The 16,818-nt window shown below is 40.8% G+C and overlaps 1 protein-coding gene across 3 annotated transcripts; it reads left to right on the forward strand.

Moving 5' to 3' along the window:
- The first annotated feature begins 70 nt into the window (after window positions 1-70).
- slc44a4 (solute carrier family 44 member 4) lies at window positions 71-16,610 on the forward strand. 3 transcript variants are annotated; one of them, XM_083685159.1, is made up of 22 exons: window positions 71-269; window positions 5,421-5,469; window positions 5,651-5,724; window positions 6,380-6,458; window positions 6,652-6,751; window positions 7,016-7,147; window positions 7,401-7,461; window positions 7,566-7,686; window positions 8,535-8,618; window positions 10,049-10,161; window positions 10,327-10,449; window positions 10,715-10,814; window positions 10,969-11,061; window positions 12,613-12,715; window positions 13,039-13,289; window positions 13,561-13,655; window positions 14,632-14,735; window positions 14,848-14,921; window positions 15,050-15,120; window positions 15,379-15,473; window positions 15,655-15,739; window positions 15,905-16,610. In XM_083685159.1, exons 1-22 carry the CDS (start codon window positions 236-238, stop codon window positions 16,021-16,023), a joined length of 2,160 nt encoding a protein of 719 aa, XP_083541285.1. In that variant the 5' UTR covers window positions 71-235; the 3' UTR covers window positions 16,024-16,610. The 3 variants fall into 3 exon arrangements, with proteins under 3 accessions (XP_083541285.1, XP_083541286.1, XP_083541287.1); XM_083685160.1 differs by lacking the exons at window positions 71-269; window positions 5,421-5,469 and having other exon boundaries at window positions 5,681-5,724; window positions 6,652-6,765; XM_083685161.1 differs by lacking the exons at window positions 71-269; window positions 5,421-5,469; window positions 5,651-5,724 and having other exon boundaries at window positions 5,738-6,458; window positions 6,652-6,765.
- The last annotated feature ends 208 nt before the right edge of the window (window positions 16,611-16,818 follow it).

The raw sequence follows: 16,818 nt of genomic DNA on the forward strand, positions 1-16,818 counted from the left end.
ATGCAGTGAGACAGGTGCACATCCCCCGACAGGTACGGCCGTGACATCACTACCTAGTTACAAGCGAAAAGGATTTTACTTGGGTCAAGTGGAATATGTCCGCAGACGTGTAGAATGCGCACGTTTTAAAACTATTTTATCCATTTGTTTTATCCAAGTTCGACTTAATTTGACTGGGCATTGGAACGTATATTTGGTGGATATAAACTAGGATAGGTGGAGAAAAGGTGAAGGCATGGGTAAAAAACAGGAGGAGAGCTCGGAGTATGGTGAGTTCATTATAAATCACTATAAATGAGTTGACAATACATGTGCTCCTCTCGCAAATGAATGAAATGATGTGTTTCTTTTCTTGGAGTCGTTATATTGATGTTTGACAGTGAAAAATTGTGATACAACACTTGCAAGCTTCCCATCATTGTGACAGGTAGTCCCTTATTTTATGTTAATCTCGTTCCTCTTTTTAGGAGCTTCCGTCTTCCATTGACAACATACTATCAATAGCTCATTATGTGGTGTTACTGAATATAGTGATTTCAAAGGATGTCTCTTCTTTGAATTCTGATTGATTAATCAGGTTATGTCGCTGTTTCCTAGTTTCTAATATATTCAGTCAGGCGACATCACATCACCATATAAACCAGCTGTTTGAAGGGGACGTGCTAGTATCAATACCCTATGCTGTACTTCTGGAAAAATGTATCAAGCATAGAAGACACTTGCGATAAATCACGAGTTTGGGTAGATGGGGGTTGAGGTTTCCAGAATGACTTTGAGGAATCAGAGGAGGCGCAGAGGAATAACAATAGCCGGATTTCCTGCGCTGCCATGTCCTTCCCATTCCGTCTATAGGACACGGAAGCCAATTGTTGAATAGCCCCATCGGTGATTACAATAATATACGTATATATATTCTTTAATGATATTTTCCTAGCATAAATGCATGCCATTTGTGGCATGCACGTCTGTTTTAGGAGACCAGGGACTACTGTAGACTAGCTGGTATTCTCTGACATCCCACTGTGTCTGTGTTCATTGCGCAGTCAGGTGTTTGCATTCGATTGGGAGACAGATGAGGACGTTGGAATGTTTTATGTAAATCATACCACCTGTGATGTGCTGCTGTTGAACCCGTACCTCGAAGATCATTTGCTTGTGTTTGTTTTAAAGCGATCCCTCCACCTACCCAGCCTCTGTGACCTACAGTGCCTTCAGAGAGTATTCAGACCCAGCCTACAGTGTGTAATTGATTTCTATGGAAATCAGAGACCCTATAAAAACAAAGATATTAATTCCAAAATGACATGAACTATTATCCTTGCACTAAGATGGACTCAGTTCAACTTATTGAGTGATTTGTTGATGACATTTGAGCATTTTAGCTACTTTTAAGAGTGTCATAGCAAAGGGTCTGAATACTTATGCACATGAGGTATTTCTGTATTTCAATTTTAATAAATGTACTGACATTTCAGAAAATGTGTGTTCGCTGAAGCCGCAGAACCATTTTAGGTTCTGTACAACCTTAGTGAATGTAGGCAATTCAATTTCAGTAATTCTGTTTCCGATTTAATTTGTTTATCCTGTTACAGATTTGGTAGCAGAATGACCAGTTTTAATAATTTATTATTTAATAAACTAAATTGATCAGTAAAAACACTACAAGTATTTGGTAGGGCTACCTATACTTCTTACTTCATTATCCTCACTGAAATTTGAAAATATCTTACACTTATGTGGGTTTTTTTGTAACAGAATGACCTGGAGACTGGGCAATGATTGTTAAACTTACAGAAGCCAAACAATTTTCGAAAAACAAAATATAAGTGTTGATATTAGTTGACCAGGGTATAATGTCTAACTTGAACATGAATGAACATGAATTTGGTGTTTTTCTAGACACCTTTTAAAATACTTTTTCTGGTAGATGTTGTCTTAGACGCTTTTGCATATGTTTGACCAGAAGTCAATGTCTTTGCTTATCCCTATACTTATGATGGAAGATGGTTGAGAAATCTATTTTTCACTTCATTTCCCCAAAATATACTCTTAGCTTTCAATTGACACCCAATTTGATGAACACCCCCTCCCCTGATTGGAGGGCATGAAAAAAAAGGAGACTCCTTTAGCTATTTTTGTACTTGGTAAGGTACATATAAAATAAAAAGTATGTAATATAAAAAGGGTGGGTTCGATTCTGTTGCTGTTTACCATTTACATAAATAATGTTAGTTTGTCCTTGAACAATTGTAAATTGCATCTTTATGATGACAGCTGATGATACTGTTGTCTACTCCTGTTCCCCCTCAGTTCAGCAAGCTATTCTTAACCTTCAGCAAGGTTTTGATTATGTTCAAAAATCGCTTATTGATCTTAAGCTGGTGCTGAATGAAGACACAACTAAATGTATGTTTTTCTCTAGATCCCGTAATGTTGATTACAATGATCTGCATATTTGTACCCTGAACAAATTGAACAAGTCCCACATAAATACCTGGGCATTTGGATAGATGATAAACTGAGTACAACCTTTTGTTGTACAGAAATAAGTCCTGCTTCACCTTTGAGAATAGGAAGAAGATTATCGAGGCAACACTCCTCCTTGTCATTAACACAATGGTGACACAATTCACATGCAAACGGCAGCCTCAGTTCTCAAACCATTAGACTCGCTTCATCACTCTGCTCTGCGGTTCTTCTCTAGGGATAGTTACCATTGCATTTTATAACACTCTTAGGAGTCTTTGACTTCAAAAAGGGCTTATCATTGGATTGTATTTGCATATTAAGCAGTTCTTTTAAAACTCCCATTTTACCTCACATCGTTGCTTTCATTGCGACCTAGTGGTAATCAGACAAGGATTGGACATGTGTGTAGTGCTGTGTCTCTAAAGTGAGGTGTTCTTATAAACTGTTGTCTTGTGTACATATTTATTTTATTTGTTTGCTCTCTGTAACAGGGTCCTGTTGAAAAGGAGACCCTGTATAAATAAAGCTTAAAGCTTAAAAGAACTGTGGTTAGAGTAGTCACACTCGAAGAGGAAATATGTGGTATGTTCAAGTGTATCTGTGTCTGCTCAATATTACATCCTGTCATCCTGCAAGAATTGAATTTGCACGACAAGTTGAACAGGTTATTTCTTTCTGTTCAGCAACATTCTTCAGAATTCTTGTCGAGAGAGTCTTCTCCAGAAATAATTGTTTTGTGTTTCATTCAGCCATGATGTTGGTCTGATAATCATTAACCAGCTAAGAGTTATAGCCTAAACTAGAGCAAGCACCATAATGCCTACATAGAAACCACACTTATTTGAACAATTCTGCCGCTTTTACTCATTGAAACAAAATAATTGAAACATGTATTTATCCTTTATTTAACCAGGTAACACCTTTGAGGTTAAAAACCTCTTTTGCAAGGGCGACTTGGCAATAATAGGTGCTTGTATGGCATTTGTTAATTTGTGATGCTGTTAGAACAACAAATGTCTCTGAGGTCACCTGTACTCTCACTAGAGTGTCTATGAGCCAAAGTCACTTGTTAACAGGCTTTCGATATATATAACATCGTGAACTGGGGCTGGGAGAGTAGGGAACTGGGGCTGGGAGAGGGAACTGGGGCTGGGAGAGGGAACTGGGGCTGGGAGAGTAGGGAACTGGGGCTGGGAGAGGGAACTGAGGCTGGGAGAGTAGGGAACTGGGGCTGGGAGAGTAGGGAACTGGGGCTGGGAGAGGGAACTGGGGCTGGGAGAGGGAACTGGGGCTGGGAGAGTAGGGAACTGGGGCTGGGAGAGTAGGGAACTGAGGCTGGGAGAGTAGGGAACTGAGGCTGGGAGAGGGAACTGAGGCTGGGAGAGGGAACTGGGGCTGGGAGAGGGAACTGGGGCTGGGAGAGGGAACATTCAGTAGGCTAGCTCTAGTTTTTTTCTCTCAAGCACTCCCTCATCTGCCCTTTTCCTATTTTAGAGGAGGCTGCAGTGTGTACTCTCAACCACATTAGTTGACTTAGTTGAGCCCAGTATAGACTGGAAACACACACACACACACACACACACCCTATTTTGGATGAATCCTGTTTGAAGATAAACATGAATGCTCTATGTCTTGCCTTACCAATAGCTACTTCACTGTTCAGAATGACTAATGTACCCTCCCAAAATGTAAGCACTAATTTCTGATACATCAACACTACTACTTTTGTTATTAAAACCTTTATGTGTATAGCCCTAATTGAACGAAGAATAGTTAACCCTTTTATTATTATTTTTTACATGTCACATGTCAGACTTTTACAATTTGGCTAAATAGTGAGTCCTGGCCATTTGTGTTGTTGACCTTGGAAGGAGTGGTCTGAGGTACTAAGTTTTGTAGGGTCTAACAAGCCCTTTATGGGAGAAGTATAACCTCTATGTCAGGAAAGGGTCACTGTTAGTCAATTTCAAGGCCTAGTTGGAAAATTCCTCTCTTCTTGAATCTATCATACAGTAGTAGTTACTGTAGGTTGGCTATCTGTTTAGATTTAGATACAGTTCATTGCATATCAACCGTTTTCAGTGAGGAGGCATCCATATAACAAAGTTATGTTTTTGTGTCTTGTCTATAGTCTAAATACCTCATATTTGTTGGTCTATTTTACACAACTTCCCTCCAGCCTGCTCCTATTCTCCACCACAAGCAAGTATCTCCAGGAAGTTGTTACTTTAATTCAAAGTCAAGTCTTAATACATATATTAAAACAAGATCTGTAGGTATAGCCTATAGTGAAAAGTTTCCTGTCAAATAATAGATTTTATCCACTGATTCAGTGGATATTCATAAAAATAAAAATCGTGGGAGAAAACATACTGTAAGAGTATGAATTAGAAAAGAATATCATATTGTTATTTCCTTCTTCCCTGTTTTTCTCCCGTTGAGCAAGAGCTGACCTAGTGTTCCAGGAAATTACTCTTGGCAACTCCTGTAATACAGTCATCGTCATAACTCGAGAGGCTAACTGTACAGAGTGTAACCAATACATTATTGTCAAGGTTGTTTCCTCCTTCCTCACAAGCTGAAGACTGTCACTTATTAACTCATGTGGGACTAACAAAGGTCTCTCTCGCGTCTTAGTAACAACTCCCTCCCCCCCTCAAACAAACACTAAAACCCAAAGGAATGCACTGTGGAGTTTCTCTGAATGTCAATGCAAAATGCTGTTATCGAGGGCTCTCTAATGTGGCTTAATGTACAAACAAGGAACTTGTTAACAACACCAACACACACTACTATCAGCATTTTCATAATGGTTTTGTGTGGATGCGGGTTACTGTATGTGAATACCAAACTGCTTGACACTTACTTTTGAAGACAAGCTATCAGAAAAGACTTATCAGAGAAGAATTCTGTCCAAAATGGCCCATTCTCCCTATTCCTTTTTTTTTCAGGAGAACCTGCTCAGTACGACCCCAAATTTAATGGACCCATTGTGAAAAGGTGCATATCCCTCCAATTCACTACCTCATTTCCTGTCACTCATACAATGTGTCTCTCTCTCTATCTAACCTGAACTCTGTTTATACGCACTGTAGCTAAAAGTCTTTGTTTGTTTGTTTGTTTGTGTGTGTGTGTGTGTGTGTGTGTGTGTGTCTTTGTTTTCTCTCCGTTTCTCCCTCAGAGGCTGCACAGATATCATCTGCTGTGTTCTGTTCATGGCCGTCATTCTCGGCTACATGGTAGTTGGAATTTTGGGTAAGACAGAACTCTCCCACATGTCTTCCAGTCCCACCTCTCTCTCTTTCATCTCTCGCTCTCTCTTTCTATTTTACTCACTCACGACTCACTCTCTTTTATGCCCATGAGGTTATGATGCCTGCTACCTAACATTATCTCTCACTGCCTGTCAATCTCTCTTTAACTTTTACAACCCATTAGATAAGAAGGCCTCGACCTCCCCACCCGAGTCTTAACCTGAAGAGTTAGGGCTGTGACTCCATTTCCTGTCATCAAACATATTCCTATCTCAGGTTACTAGAAGTGCAGCTTGATAGGAGAAAAGGTCATGTGACTATCTGCCCAGGGTGAATAGCTTATGTGGAATGTGCAAGGTAAGGTGCACAGGACAGGTTGTGATGTTTGAAAGGAGGAGGATGTTTGTGATGGTAACAAAACAACTAAAACCAAATAAACTAGTTGGTGTAAATGTAATTTGTGACTTAATTTCGGTTGCCTTAATGGCAAATTGATTCTTCACTTGTGATGGGATCTGTGACTGTTAATATGTCATATATTTACAGTCATACACTGTAAATATGTCCTATATTTCTGGGTATATCATGGACATGGGTATGTCATGTAACCATTCTTCCTCAAGATTTTGATGGATTTTGTTTTCACATCCCAACAGCCTGGCTCTATGGAGATCCCCGGCATGTCCTCTACCCAAGAAACTCCACTGGAATGTTCTGTGGGATCGGTCTTAATGAGTAAGGACCTGCCATTTGATATACTCTACCTCATTACATCCTGTTGTATGTCATTATAGTTTGCGCTGTCACACAGGACCCAACCCAGTATTAAAGCATACTTCTTAACTCACTACCCAAACAGGTTCTGAAATGCTGCCCTTTGTAAACACCCACTTCTCTCTCTCTCTCTCTCTCTCTCTGTTTCTGACAGAGATAAACCCAGTGTTTTCTACTTTGATATACTGAAATGTGCCATGGCAACCAACCTTATGGCCGCCACCCTCAACGGGTTACAGTGCCCAACCACACAGGTACAACCACACAGGTACAACCACACAGGTACAGCAAGTATCCCAATGTACTCGTTTTTAGAAACGCCAAAGAACTTCATGCATCTTAAATGTCCTATTGTATGCATGTAAGTGTGTGTTTACAGTACATGAGTAAGTTTCTATTTGTAATACCTTGGTCATCATGCAAGTCCTCCTCTTTCTTCACTACACCTTCACTACACTGTCTGTCTAGCAGCTCCCAAGTCCAAAAGGCTTATATGTACCTGTTATCTCACTCTCCAGGTGTGTGTGAAAGAATGCCCCAACACTTTCTGGGTTTTGAGTCCTCTGGACTACCTTCCGACAGTCAGTCCACAACAGGTCTTTAACTCATCGCTCTGTGTGCCATCGTTTGACCTGGAAAACACTGACCTGGTGTGTACTATCCGTTTATTATGATGATACGTTCAAATAGTTTTTATTTCATGGCCCATAGATCTGGTTTACAGTTGATGATAACTTGACTTACAATTTAAGGTTTTAAACCAAGAAATCAGACCTCTGTTGTTGCATTTATTTTTGACTGACTCTTCAAAGCTCTGTGGCTACCTCTTTTGACTTTCCTAGTTGTTGTTTTTCTACTCTGCAGCCCAAGGTGGTAGTTAACCCTTCTCTCTTTGTCTCTCAGTCTGTTAAAGAGATCGTAGAGAAGGAGCTGTGCCCTTTTTACTACACACCCACTACTTCTGGTGAGTGGCCCTTTTTAGAATTGCTATGGCTTTACAGGATCATTTAGAAAGTCATGTTTTCACTTGAAAACTGCATCAACCTTTTCATCTCTTTCCATTTCTAGTGCTTGGACGATGTTTACCCAATTTTTCCACTCTGGGCACAATTCCCCCTGACTTCGCCGATGTGCCAGGCTTGCCAAGCAGCATTAATGACACAATTGACGGCATCAGGAACGCCACTGGGTAGGGTGGGCTTCTCATTGGGTTTTTGCACTCACTAACAAAAAAGAGCACTATGCACACGCTTCATTGATACAAATACATGATGCATTTGCTGGCACAGTCACACATACTCTTACACACACACGCACACACACACACACACACACACACACACTTTTTAATAACCTCATCTCTCTCTCCCGCTGCCCGTGAAAGGTCCCTAACTGTGTGAGTTACTGCTTTGATCATACAAATCCTAGTCACTGTATATAGATAGATCTACAGTACACAGTAGTTCTATGTAAGCATGTTTGTGCTAGTGTTTTGCTTTACGGGAGTGGGATCCTTTAGCCATATCATTATAGTCACATGCATGTTGTTAAGTCCCCCTGTACAGTACATGTCTCATAATGCTAGAGCATCTTTCTGTTCCAAAAAAAGCCTTGGGTTGATTCTGAGGAAAATACACCAAATCTACTAAGTCAGATTTGCAATTTCATACACTAAGAATATAGACTTGATTTTGTGTTAATTCTTTATTCACTCTATGGACCTACTGGCCTTGTTTGTATTTGATACAGAGACAACCCAAGTAAATGTTTAGTGTGCTTTAGTTGTTCAATTTCTGCTTGGATTAGAGAATAATCTAGATATAGCTGTAATATTGATGTAGACTTTAACGGTGTAGCTTTTTAGTTTGAGCTCTGCAAATGCAACCAATGCGTCATTTATCACATAGTAACTTCAATGTTTTTTTTGTGTCCCCCTCTTCATTTACCTTGTAATAATGTATTTCACAGATTCTCTCTTGGGTTTAGTCATTAGTAATAGCTCTTTACTGACATAGACCCTCTCTCCGTCTCTGTTAGGGATCTTGTGAATGGCTTCAATGCCAGGGAGATCGGGCTCCGAATCTTTGAGGACTTTGCGTCGTCATGGCAGTGGATCCTCCTGTGAGTCACCCTACACACTACCCTTCCACCTCACAGCGACTCTTGTTGGCAGATACATGAATGCAGATTAACCACCGTCATGATAACCACTGTCTGCTGACATTAGAGCAGGAGAAACATTTCTTTTCTAATGTTTCAGTTGATACTTCATTTATTGCAGTCACTAAATGTGGGACAAAGTACCTCACATTTCTTAAGAGTAGCTTAAGAAAGAAGGTAACCTTTGTGCTTACCTATGCTTAAGTAAAGATTTAATGCTAAAGAAGTACTCCAAAAGTACTTATAAATCAGACACACCTGTAGGTGTCAATTAAGTAGGTTTCCTACCTATCTTTCTGTATTCCCTGTGGCTCAGTGTATATTTGTAATTCACTGTAATATTACTGAGCTCAATCATGTTGGAATACTTTACTCCAAAGAAAGAAGGAATGTCCACTCAAACTGTTACACTGCTCCAGTGATTTTCCTCGTACTCGAATCCTAGACTGTGACACAAACCCTAACCCTAACCCTAACCCTAACGTTTCCACCTACAGTACGTAGTCTACAAGGTCACTACGATGCTCACTGATACGGGTCTCCGCTGAACTCCCGTACCAGGGAGCATCGTAGTGACATTTGCACCAAAGACCCGGTTGCAGTCCATTTCCTCCAGGCCAAAGACAGTATCTCATCCCTCACCTACATGGGTATTGAACTGGTAGAAAGACCACACAGAGGGGGACTCTCTCCTGCTGTGCAGACAGTCTTTGTGGATATACTCCCTATGTACTCTAGCCCCCCCATGGCCTCAACAAAAAGTGGGATATCAGGCCCTTATTGTAAGGCCCTTCTATATGGCCCTGATGAAATGAGGAGTCAGACATCCATCCCACCTGAAAAATCCCCTGCTCTAATGTCAGCAGACATGACAGTGGTTATCATGACAGTGGTTATCCTGCATTTAGATATGTCCTCTTTCAGTTACGGCCCCCATGGCCTCTGAAGAATGGGATCTCTGTCCCCCAAAAAGTGGCATTGCCCCTTTCAGACTATTCCTTGAGTCCTCCACACTTCTATGAAAATGATAGACAGTGACATCACGATGAACCCCCCCCGCCCCCCCATCCCCCTCTATTCATTGAGAAATGCATTTTAAACGTATATACTTACTGATGATACATTCTAAATGTTATCTGTGTGTTTGTTTGTTTTGTCTCCTTTGGTGAAACACCTGACCTAAGGTGTGCAGAAACCTAAAATACATGTGATGGCTTTATTACACTGTGATTACCTGGAATCTCTCTCTCTCTCTCTCTCTCTCCTTTGATTTTCTCATATCTCTTTTCTCCTTCATTTCCCATGTCCCACTATTTTCTCTCCCTCTCCACTCCAAACTCCTCTGCTTATCTGTTTCTTTTCTTTTTTCCCTCTCTCCTCTCCTCCCTCAGTGGTCTCCTTATAGCCATGTTGGTCAGTCTGCTGTTCCTCCTGCTGTTACGGTTCATTGCACCAGTTATGGTGTGGGTGCTTATACTGGGAGTTTTGGCAGCGGGGGCCTATGGTAAGTGGTTTGTAATGTTCAGTTACGTAGACGTACTGAATGTGTCCATTAACACTGTTGCTATTGTAATGTTGTCGAATAGTAGGCTAATAGGTTACTTTCTCATTCGTATTCACAGGCCTTTTAGTCAAAGGGTAGCTGTAATGTAGCCCTCTTCCCCTGTAGGCATATGGCACTGCTACTGGGAGTACGACAACTACAAGAATGCCCAGGCCTACATCTCTGATATAGGGTTCACCACCAACTTTAATATCTACCTGCAAGTACAGGAGACCTGGCTGGCCTTTTGTAAGTATTAAACCCATTCTCTTTCGGACAATGTTTTCCTCTGTACACCAATGCCTTGCTGTCGGTCGTATTTGGGTTATGGGCCCTATTCAGTCTAAACGAATTTTGAAGGGGAAAAATATCCCATGGCCCTGCAATAAAGTGTCCTTGGATTAAAACTATTGATAAAGTGATGTTGAGATTTTGTTGGTACTGTAGTATGTAAAGTGTGCATTAGTGTGTGAACTTCTCTCCTTTCTCCCTTTTTCTCTCTCTCTGCCCCCAGTGATAATCTTGTGTGTGGTAGAGGCGATAATTCTTCTGACCCTCATTTTTCTGCGGACCAGAATCCTGATCGCCATCGCTCTCATTCAGGAGTCCAGCAAGTGAGAGCAAATGAGTAGAAATACCTGGACCATATATACCATGAGTCAATGAACATGAGAGCCTAGAAAGGGTTAAAGTCTGTGTCCAAAGCAAATTAGCAACTGGGGTATGTCAAGATTGCCTCTGCTCATACTGTATGTCTCTTGTCCACAGGGCAGTCAGTCACATGATGTCGACACTGCTGTACCCTCTCATCACGTTTGTTCTCCTGGTGGTGTGTGTGACCTACTGGGGGATTACCGCTCTGTATCTTTTCTCACTCATGTACTGTGTTATTGTATGTGTGTGTATATATGAGAACTGAGAATACCTGTGTTCAGAGGGTTGTTCACTGTGCATTGAAAGTGACTATAGTGTATAGTCAGAGAACCGACAGTGCCCTCCATAAGTATTAGAAAGAGGAAGCATGTTGTCTTCTTTTAGCGCTATTCTCCAACAGTTTGGATTTGAAACAATTACTATGGTGTTAAAGTAGAGATTATCAGATTTAATTCAATGTTTTCTTTTTTTTTTTTTCAGATTGGTTTCACCATTTAGAAATTACAACCCTTTTTATATATAGTCCCCCTATTTCAGGGCACCAGAAGTATTGGAAAATTGGCTTGACAGGGGTTTCTGGTTAGTCAGGTGTGTTCTGTCACAACATTTAATCAGCTCAGCAATCGCAAATGACCGATAAACGCTCACCATAATTAAGAAAAAACCCAAAACAACTGTCCCACTGATCAGGAACAATCTATAGGAAGTAGGTGTGAATGTGTCAGAGACTACCATCCACAGAATACGTCACCAGCTGAACTACAGAGGCTTCACTGCAAGATGCAAACCACTAGTTACCCTAAAAAAGGAGCGGCAGGATACAGTTTGCTAAAAAGCCTTGTGTCTTGTGGACAGATGAGACGAATATTATCATTTACCAAAGTGATTGCAAGAGGAAAGTTTGGAGAAAAAAGGATTTTCCAAAGATTTACAGCATACCACCTCATCTGTGAAACATGGTGGAGGGGGTGCTATGGTTAGGGCATGTATAGCTGCCACTAGAACTGTCTAACTTGTCTTAATTGATGATGTCACTGCTTACAGCAGCAGAATAATGTATTCTGAAGTATACAGAAACATCTTGTCTGCTCGAGTACAAGCAAATACCTCCAAACTTATTGGACGGCACTTCATCATAGAGTAAGATAATGACCCCAAACATAATGCCATAGCAACTAGGGAGTTTTTCAGTGCCAAAAATTCTAGACTGTTCTAGAAAGTTCTCGACTGGCCAAGTCAATCTTCAGATTTAAATCCAGTTGAACATTCATTTCATTTCCTTATGATAAGATTTTAGGCAAAACGGTCGTAAAACAAACAACAACTGAAGATGCTCTGCCAGGCCTGTACTGCAGCCATCACCAGAGAAGATGCCCAGCGCCTGGTGGAGTCAATGGGTAGCAGACTTCAGGCGGTTATTGCGTGCAAAGGATTGTCAACCAAATACTAAACGAGTACTTCATTTGGACATTATATTATTTTTTCAATTGTTTTGGAGCCCTGAAAGTAGTAGGGGGGAGTATATTTAAAACATCTTGTACTTTCCAATTGGTAAATCCAATCTGAAAAAACAACAACATTGAATTAAATCTAATATCTACTTTGACCCCATAGTAGTGGTTTGATTTCAAATCCAAACTGTTGGAGTATAGAGCTAAAATAAGACAAAATGCTTTGACCAGCTACTGGGTCTGCTTTGTCTCACTGTTCCTCACTGAACCAGTGTCATTATCCCACTTAACTGGAGTGTGTGTGTAGATATCTAGCCACTTCAGGCAGTCCAGTGTACAGAGTGGTGGCTCTCAACTCCACTCAGGATAACTGTAAGGACATCAATGGCACTGAGGACTGTGATCCACTGGTGAGTGTTCTACTGAATTCACACTGGCCAGCTCATGTTACTGAGAGAGGGGACATGTCAGACCATGGTTTGTATAAAGCAAAATAACATTTCCGTGGAAAGCACATTAATGGCTTTATAGTTTCTATATCATCAAGTCATCACTGATTATGTGGACTTACTTTTCTCCCCAACAACCCTCATCCATACCCACCCATCCTCTCTCTTCTGTGCTCTCTCCTCTCCTCTCCACCAATATCTTATGAAAACCCCCTTATTCATGTCCTCCATATCCATCATCTTTCTCTCTCCCTCTCTCCCCCTCTCCCCCCCCTCTCTCTCAGAGCAACACCACCTATTCATGCCCTTCAGCGCGCTGCATCTTCATTAAGTACAACGATGAGGGCCTCCTGCAGAGGAACCTCTTCAACCTGCAGATCTACAACGTTGTGGCCTTCCTTTGGTGTGTCAACTTTGTCATTGCCCTGGGCCAATGCACCCTGGCTGGGGCCTTTGCCTCCTACTACTGGGCCTTCAGCAAGCCCACCGACATCCCCCTCTTCCCCTTGTCCCAGGCCTTCATCCGTACCCTACGGTAAAATACCTGCCTCAGAGCTGCTTTAAAAGAGACCATTGGTTGTTGTGGTAGTGCTGCTCCATGCCTGGCCACAAGAGAGCTCATAAGAGCCGAATCTGAAATTCTCCCTCGTATGCATATAAATGGAGCCAGTGAGTCAGAGTCCGAAAGTGATTTCTCTCTAATTCTTCAAGTTTATATGTGGTATGTCGTAAAATGATATAGAAAACAGCACATTTGTATTTCATCCCCTCCCCCTCTCTTCCTTGGTTGATTTTGATCTGGTTAGATACCATGTGGGTTCCCTGGCATTTGGTGCTCTGATCCTCACCCTGGTCCAGATAGTCAGGATCATCCTGGAGTACCTGGACCACAAGACCAGAGGTAAGGCTACATAACTTTTTTTTTTTTTTTTTTTTTTTTCAAAATATGTTTTTAGGGCATTTCTGCTTTATTGGGATCGAACCAGGAACCTTGCGATTACGTGGTAAGCGCATTAGTGTGCTGCGCCACTAAGCACTCCCCAAGGCTACATAACTTGACTTTTCCCTTGGAGTGTAGTTATTACACTGTGCTGTTCTGCTGCACTATGTTTCTGTTCTATGACAGCCTCCACTCCCTACAGTATTTTCTCAAACTATGAAAAGTTGTCTTATTGAACTTTGAGCTCCATATGGGAAATTATGCCTGTATCGTTCCCATATAGAGGCAATAGGGACGCTCCAAATCAAATAAAACATCAGGTTACGTATGTAACCATGGTTTCATGAATTTAGGTGGGACCTATTGTCATCGCTGACCTGTCTCTGATAGCTCTGAAATGTAGTTTATGTATTGGAGTGCAGGCAGGGGGACCAAGGCTAGGAGGAAACCCATTGGTCAGCAGTTGCTGCGCTGTAAAGTTGTTTCCAGGCTGTCATTGTTCTATGACCATTTCCTATATGGAGCCAATAGGTCGCTCCTAAATTCATAAAACTATGTGTAAAGGAGTAATATGGGATTTAACAACAACAAAGTGCCACTTTCTTTGAGAAACGGCTGAGGGATGGGGCTGGAAAAATGTAACCACTCTCAAAGACGACGGAGCTATGGATGCAAGGACTGGCGATAGCTTGAATGACTATACAGTGTTTGTGTACAATGGAGTAAAACAAGATTATATGTTCGGTTCTGATGGGGTAACAGTTGTACTATGCTTATGAGGCATTTATAAGTTAGATTCTTCAAGAATCAATGGATATATATAATTAATTCAAAAGTCCAAAAATGTGTGTACTGATCCCAGATTCAGCACCCCTTCAGCGAGAGATTGGATTATTTACAATGTAATGATCGCCAATATATCTCCATCCCTCTCCAGCGGCTCAGAACCCCTGTGCACGGTTCCTCATGTGCTGTCTCAAGTGCTGCTTCTGGTGTCTGGAGAAATTCATCAAGTTCATCAACAGAAACGCCTTCATTATGGTCAGTCTACACATAGCATCATCAACTGTCTTTCAACTGTCTCTCTCTCTCTCTAGTTATTAGTCTTCAGCAGTGTATTTCATGGTACACATTCCTCTTGTTTTCTTCACAGATTGCCGTATATGGGAAAAACTTCTGTGTCTCTGCAAAGAACGCCTTCTCGCTTCTGATGAGAAACATTGTCAGGTGAGTATTTTAAATAATGTTTGGTGATGTCAGAGTGAACGCGAAGGTCTGTGTATGGCTTCTCTTTTTTGCATTAATTTGCATTAATTTGACTGTGTTTTCCTAACAAAGTGTGCCTTATCCCTCAGGGTGGTGGTGCTGGATAAAGTGACAGACTTGTTGCTTTTCTTTGGAAAGCTGCTAGTGGTGGGAGGAGTTGGTAAGATAGATAGGAACCAAAATAGTATTGTGTTGAATTATCTTTGGATCTAGTTCTAGACCATTTTGTGTGTGTGCTGCACCTTTCGTTTAGTGCTTACACTTTTGAACACGTAAAACACTAATATGAAATAGATATTGAATATGACATATTATAATAATGTAAGTAACAAATGAGAATGTACATTTTAAAAAGAAAACAATTACATTGAGAATGAACCTTGATGTGGGTTAAACCAATCTCCTCCTCATTTCTCAGGTGTCCTGGCGTTCTATTTCTTCTCTGGTCGAATACTACTGCCAGGCAGCTCTTTCCGCTCAGAAACACTCAACTACTACTGGATGCCCATTATTGTAAGTGAACGATACTCTATGATACTTATTCTATGGTGACTCCCTAAAGTGTATGCAGGAATAAAAAAAAAAAAAAAAAGACAGAACTATTTTATTTTTAGTTTGTAGTAAATGAATAAGCCTTCTGTGTTTTGTGCATTTTAGATAGAGGACTTGACTGTGTATTTCTCTGTTGTAACAGACTGTTGTGGTGGGAGCGTACCTCATTGCTCAGGGATTCTTCAGTGTGTACAATATGTGTGTGGACACCCTCTTCCTCTGCTTCTGTGAGTTTAAACACATATAGTACTCTGTCACACACTGTATACAGTCATGCATTACACCCCACCTACTGCAAATTGAACAGCCTGATTATTGCCTTCATGACACACAAAGACAAGTTTCAACAGGGCTGCCAGTTGATTCTCTCTCTCTCTCTCTCTCTTTCTCAGTGGAAGACTTGGAGCGGCATGACGGAACGATACAGAAGCCGTACTACATGTCCAAGAACCTGATGAAAATCCTCAACAAAACAAACAAGGGACCTAAAAAGGGTAAAGGAAAGGATTGAAGGAAACCTTCCACCCCACCTCTTTCCGTGCCTTGGATTAAATCACTGGATTAAAGCACAGTCACTTTCAGCATCCCAGGAACATCCTAGATTTTCAGGCTTTTTCCACATATTATAACTTAACAGAGTTTAGTTTTTCAGCATCCTTCACCCCCTCTGTCTTTGCTGTCAAATTTGTGATCACTTTGCACTTTCTATTGATTATTTGCATGCATGTGGGTGTGTGTGTGTGCACGCCTGTGTTTGGGTGTATCCATGGTTCTCTAGCATGTAAAATATATTGTCTTTATACTTTTTTAATTGATTGGAAATTTTTAGCATTTTATTTCAACTGTGCTCTCGAACAATTGTAAGTGCCCAAACCAACTAAATGTTGTATGTGAGTTATGCATTTTTGCAAGAGACCAATGGCGATGTGAAAATCTATAACAGTAAAATATCTAGCACTTTTTTTACGTCTTTGTATATGATCTCAGTTTATGTATTTTAGTTTTAAAATATTATTTGATTCTATTTTTGTGATTAATGTAATTCTGTAGATATTTATTGAAAATATGTAATAAAATGTAGATCTTACTATCCTTTAAGATCAACCTGTCTCAAAAAGTATATCTTTTGAACATCAACTAAGAGCCAATGCCAATGAAGAAACTCTCTCTGCATGATGGACAGAGTAAAGAAAGGAGAAGAGAGGGGGAGGATATGACGCTTAAAATGTACTTTAAAAATGTCATGCAACAAACAAAGGAAGCATATGAAAAGAAAAGAGATCTGCAGGAAAGGGAGCAGAGAGAG

The sequence above is a fragment of the Argentina silus genome, assembly GCF_951799395.1.
Source record: "Argentina silus genome assembly, chromosome: 14".
NCBI classification, from domain to species: Eukaryota; Metazoa; Chordata; class Actinopteri; order Argentiniformes; family Argentinidae; genus Argentina; species Argentina silus.

Bases quoted from the DNA above. Each gene is read 5' to 3' on its own strand.
- slc44a4 (XM_083685159.1), top strand. From the start codon at position 236: ATGGGTAAAAAACAGGAGGAGAGCTCGGAGTATG. The intron at 6,459-6,651 runs GTAAGGACCTGC...TGTTTCTGACAG, and splicing joins TGTGGGATCGGTCTTAATGA to AGATAAACCCAGTGTTTTCT. The intron at 12,716-13,038 runs GTGAGTGTTCTA...CCTCTCTCTCAG, and splicing joins CTGAGGACTGTGATCCACTG to AGCAACACCACCTATTCATG.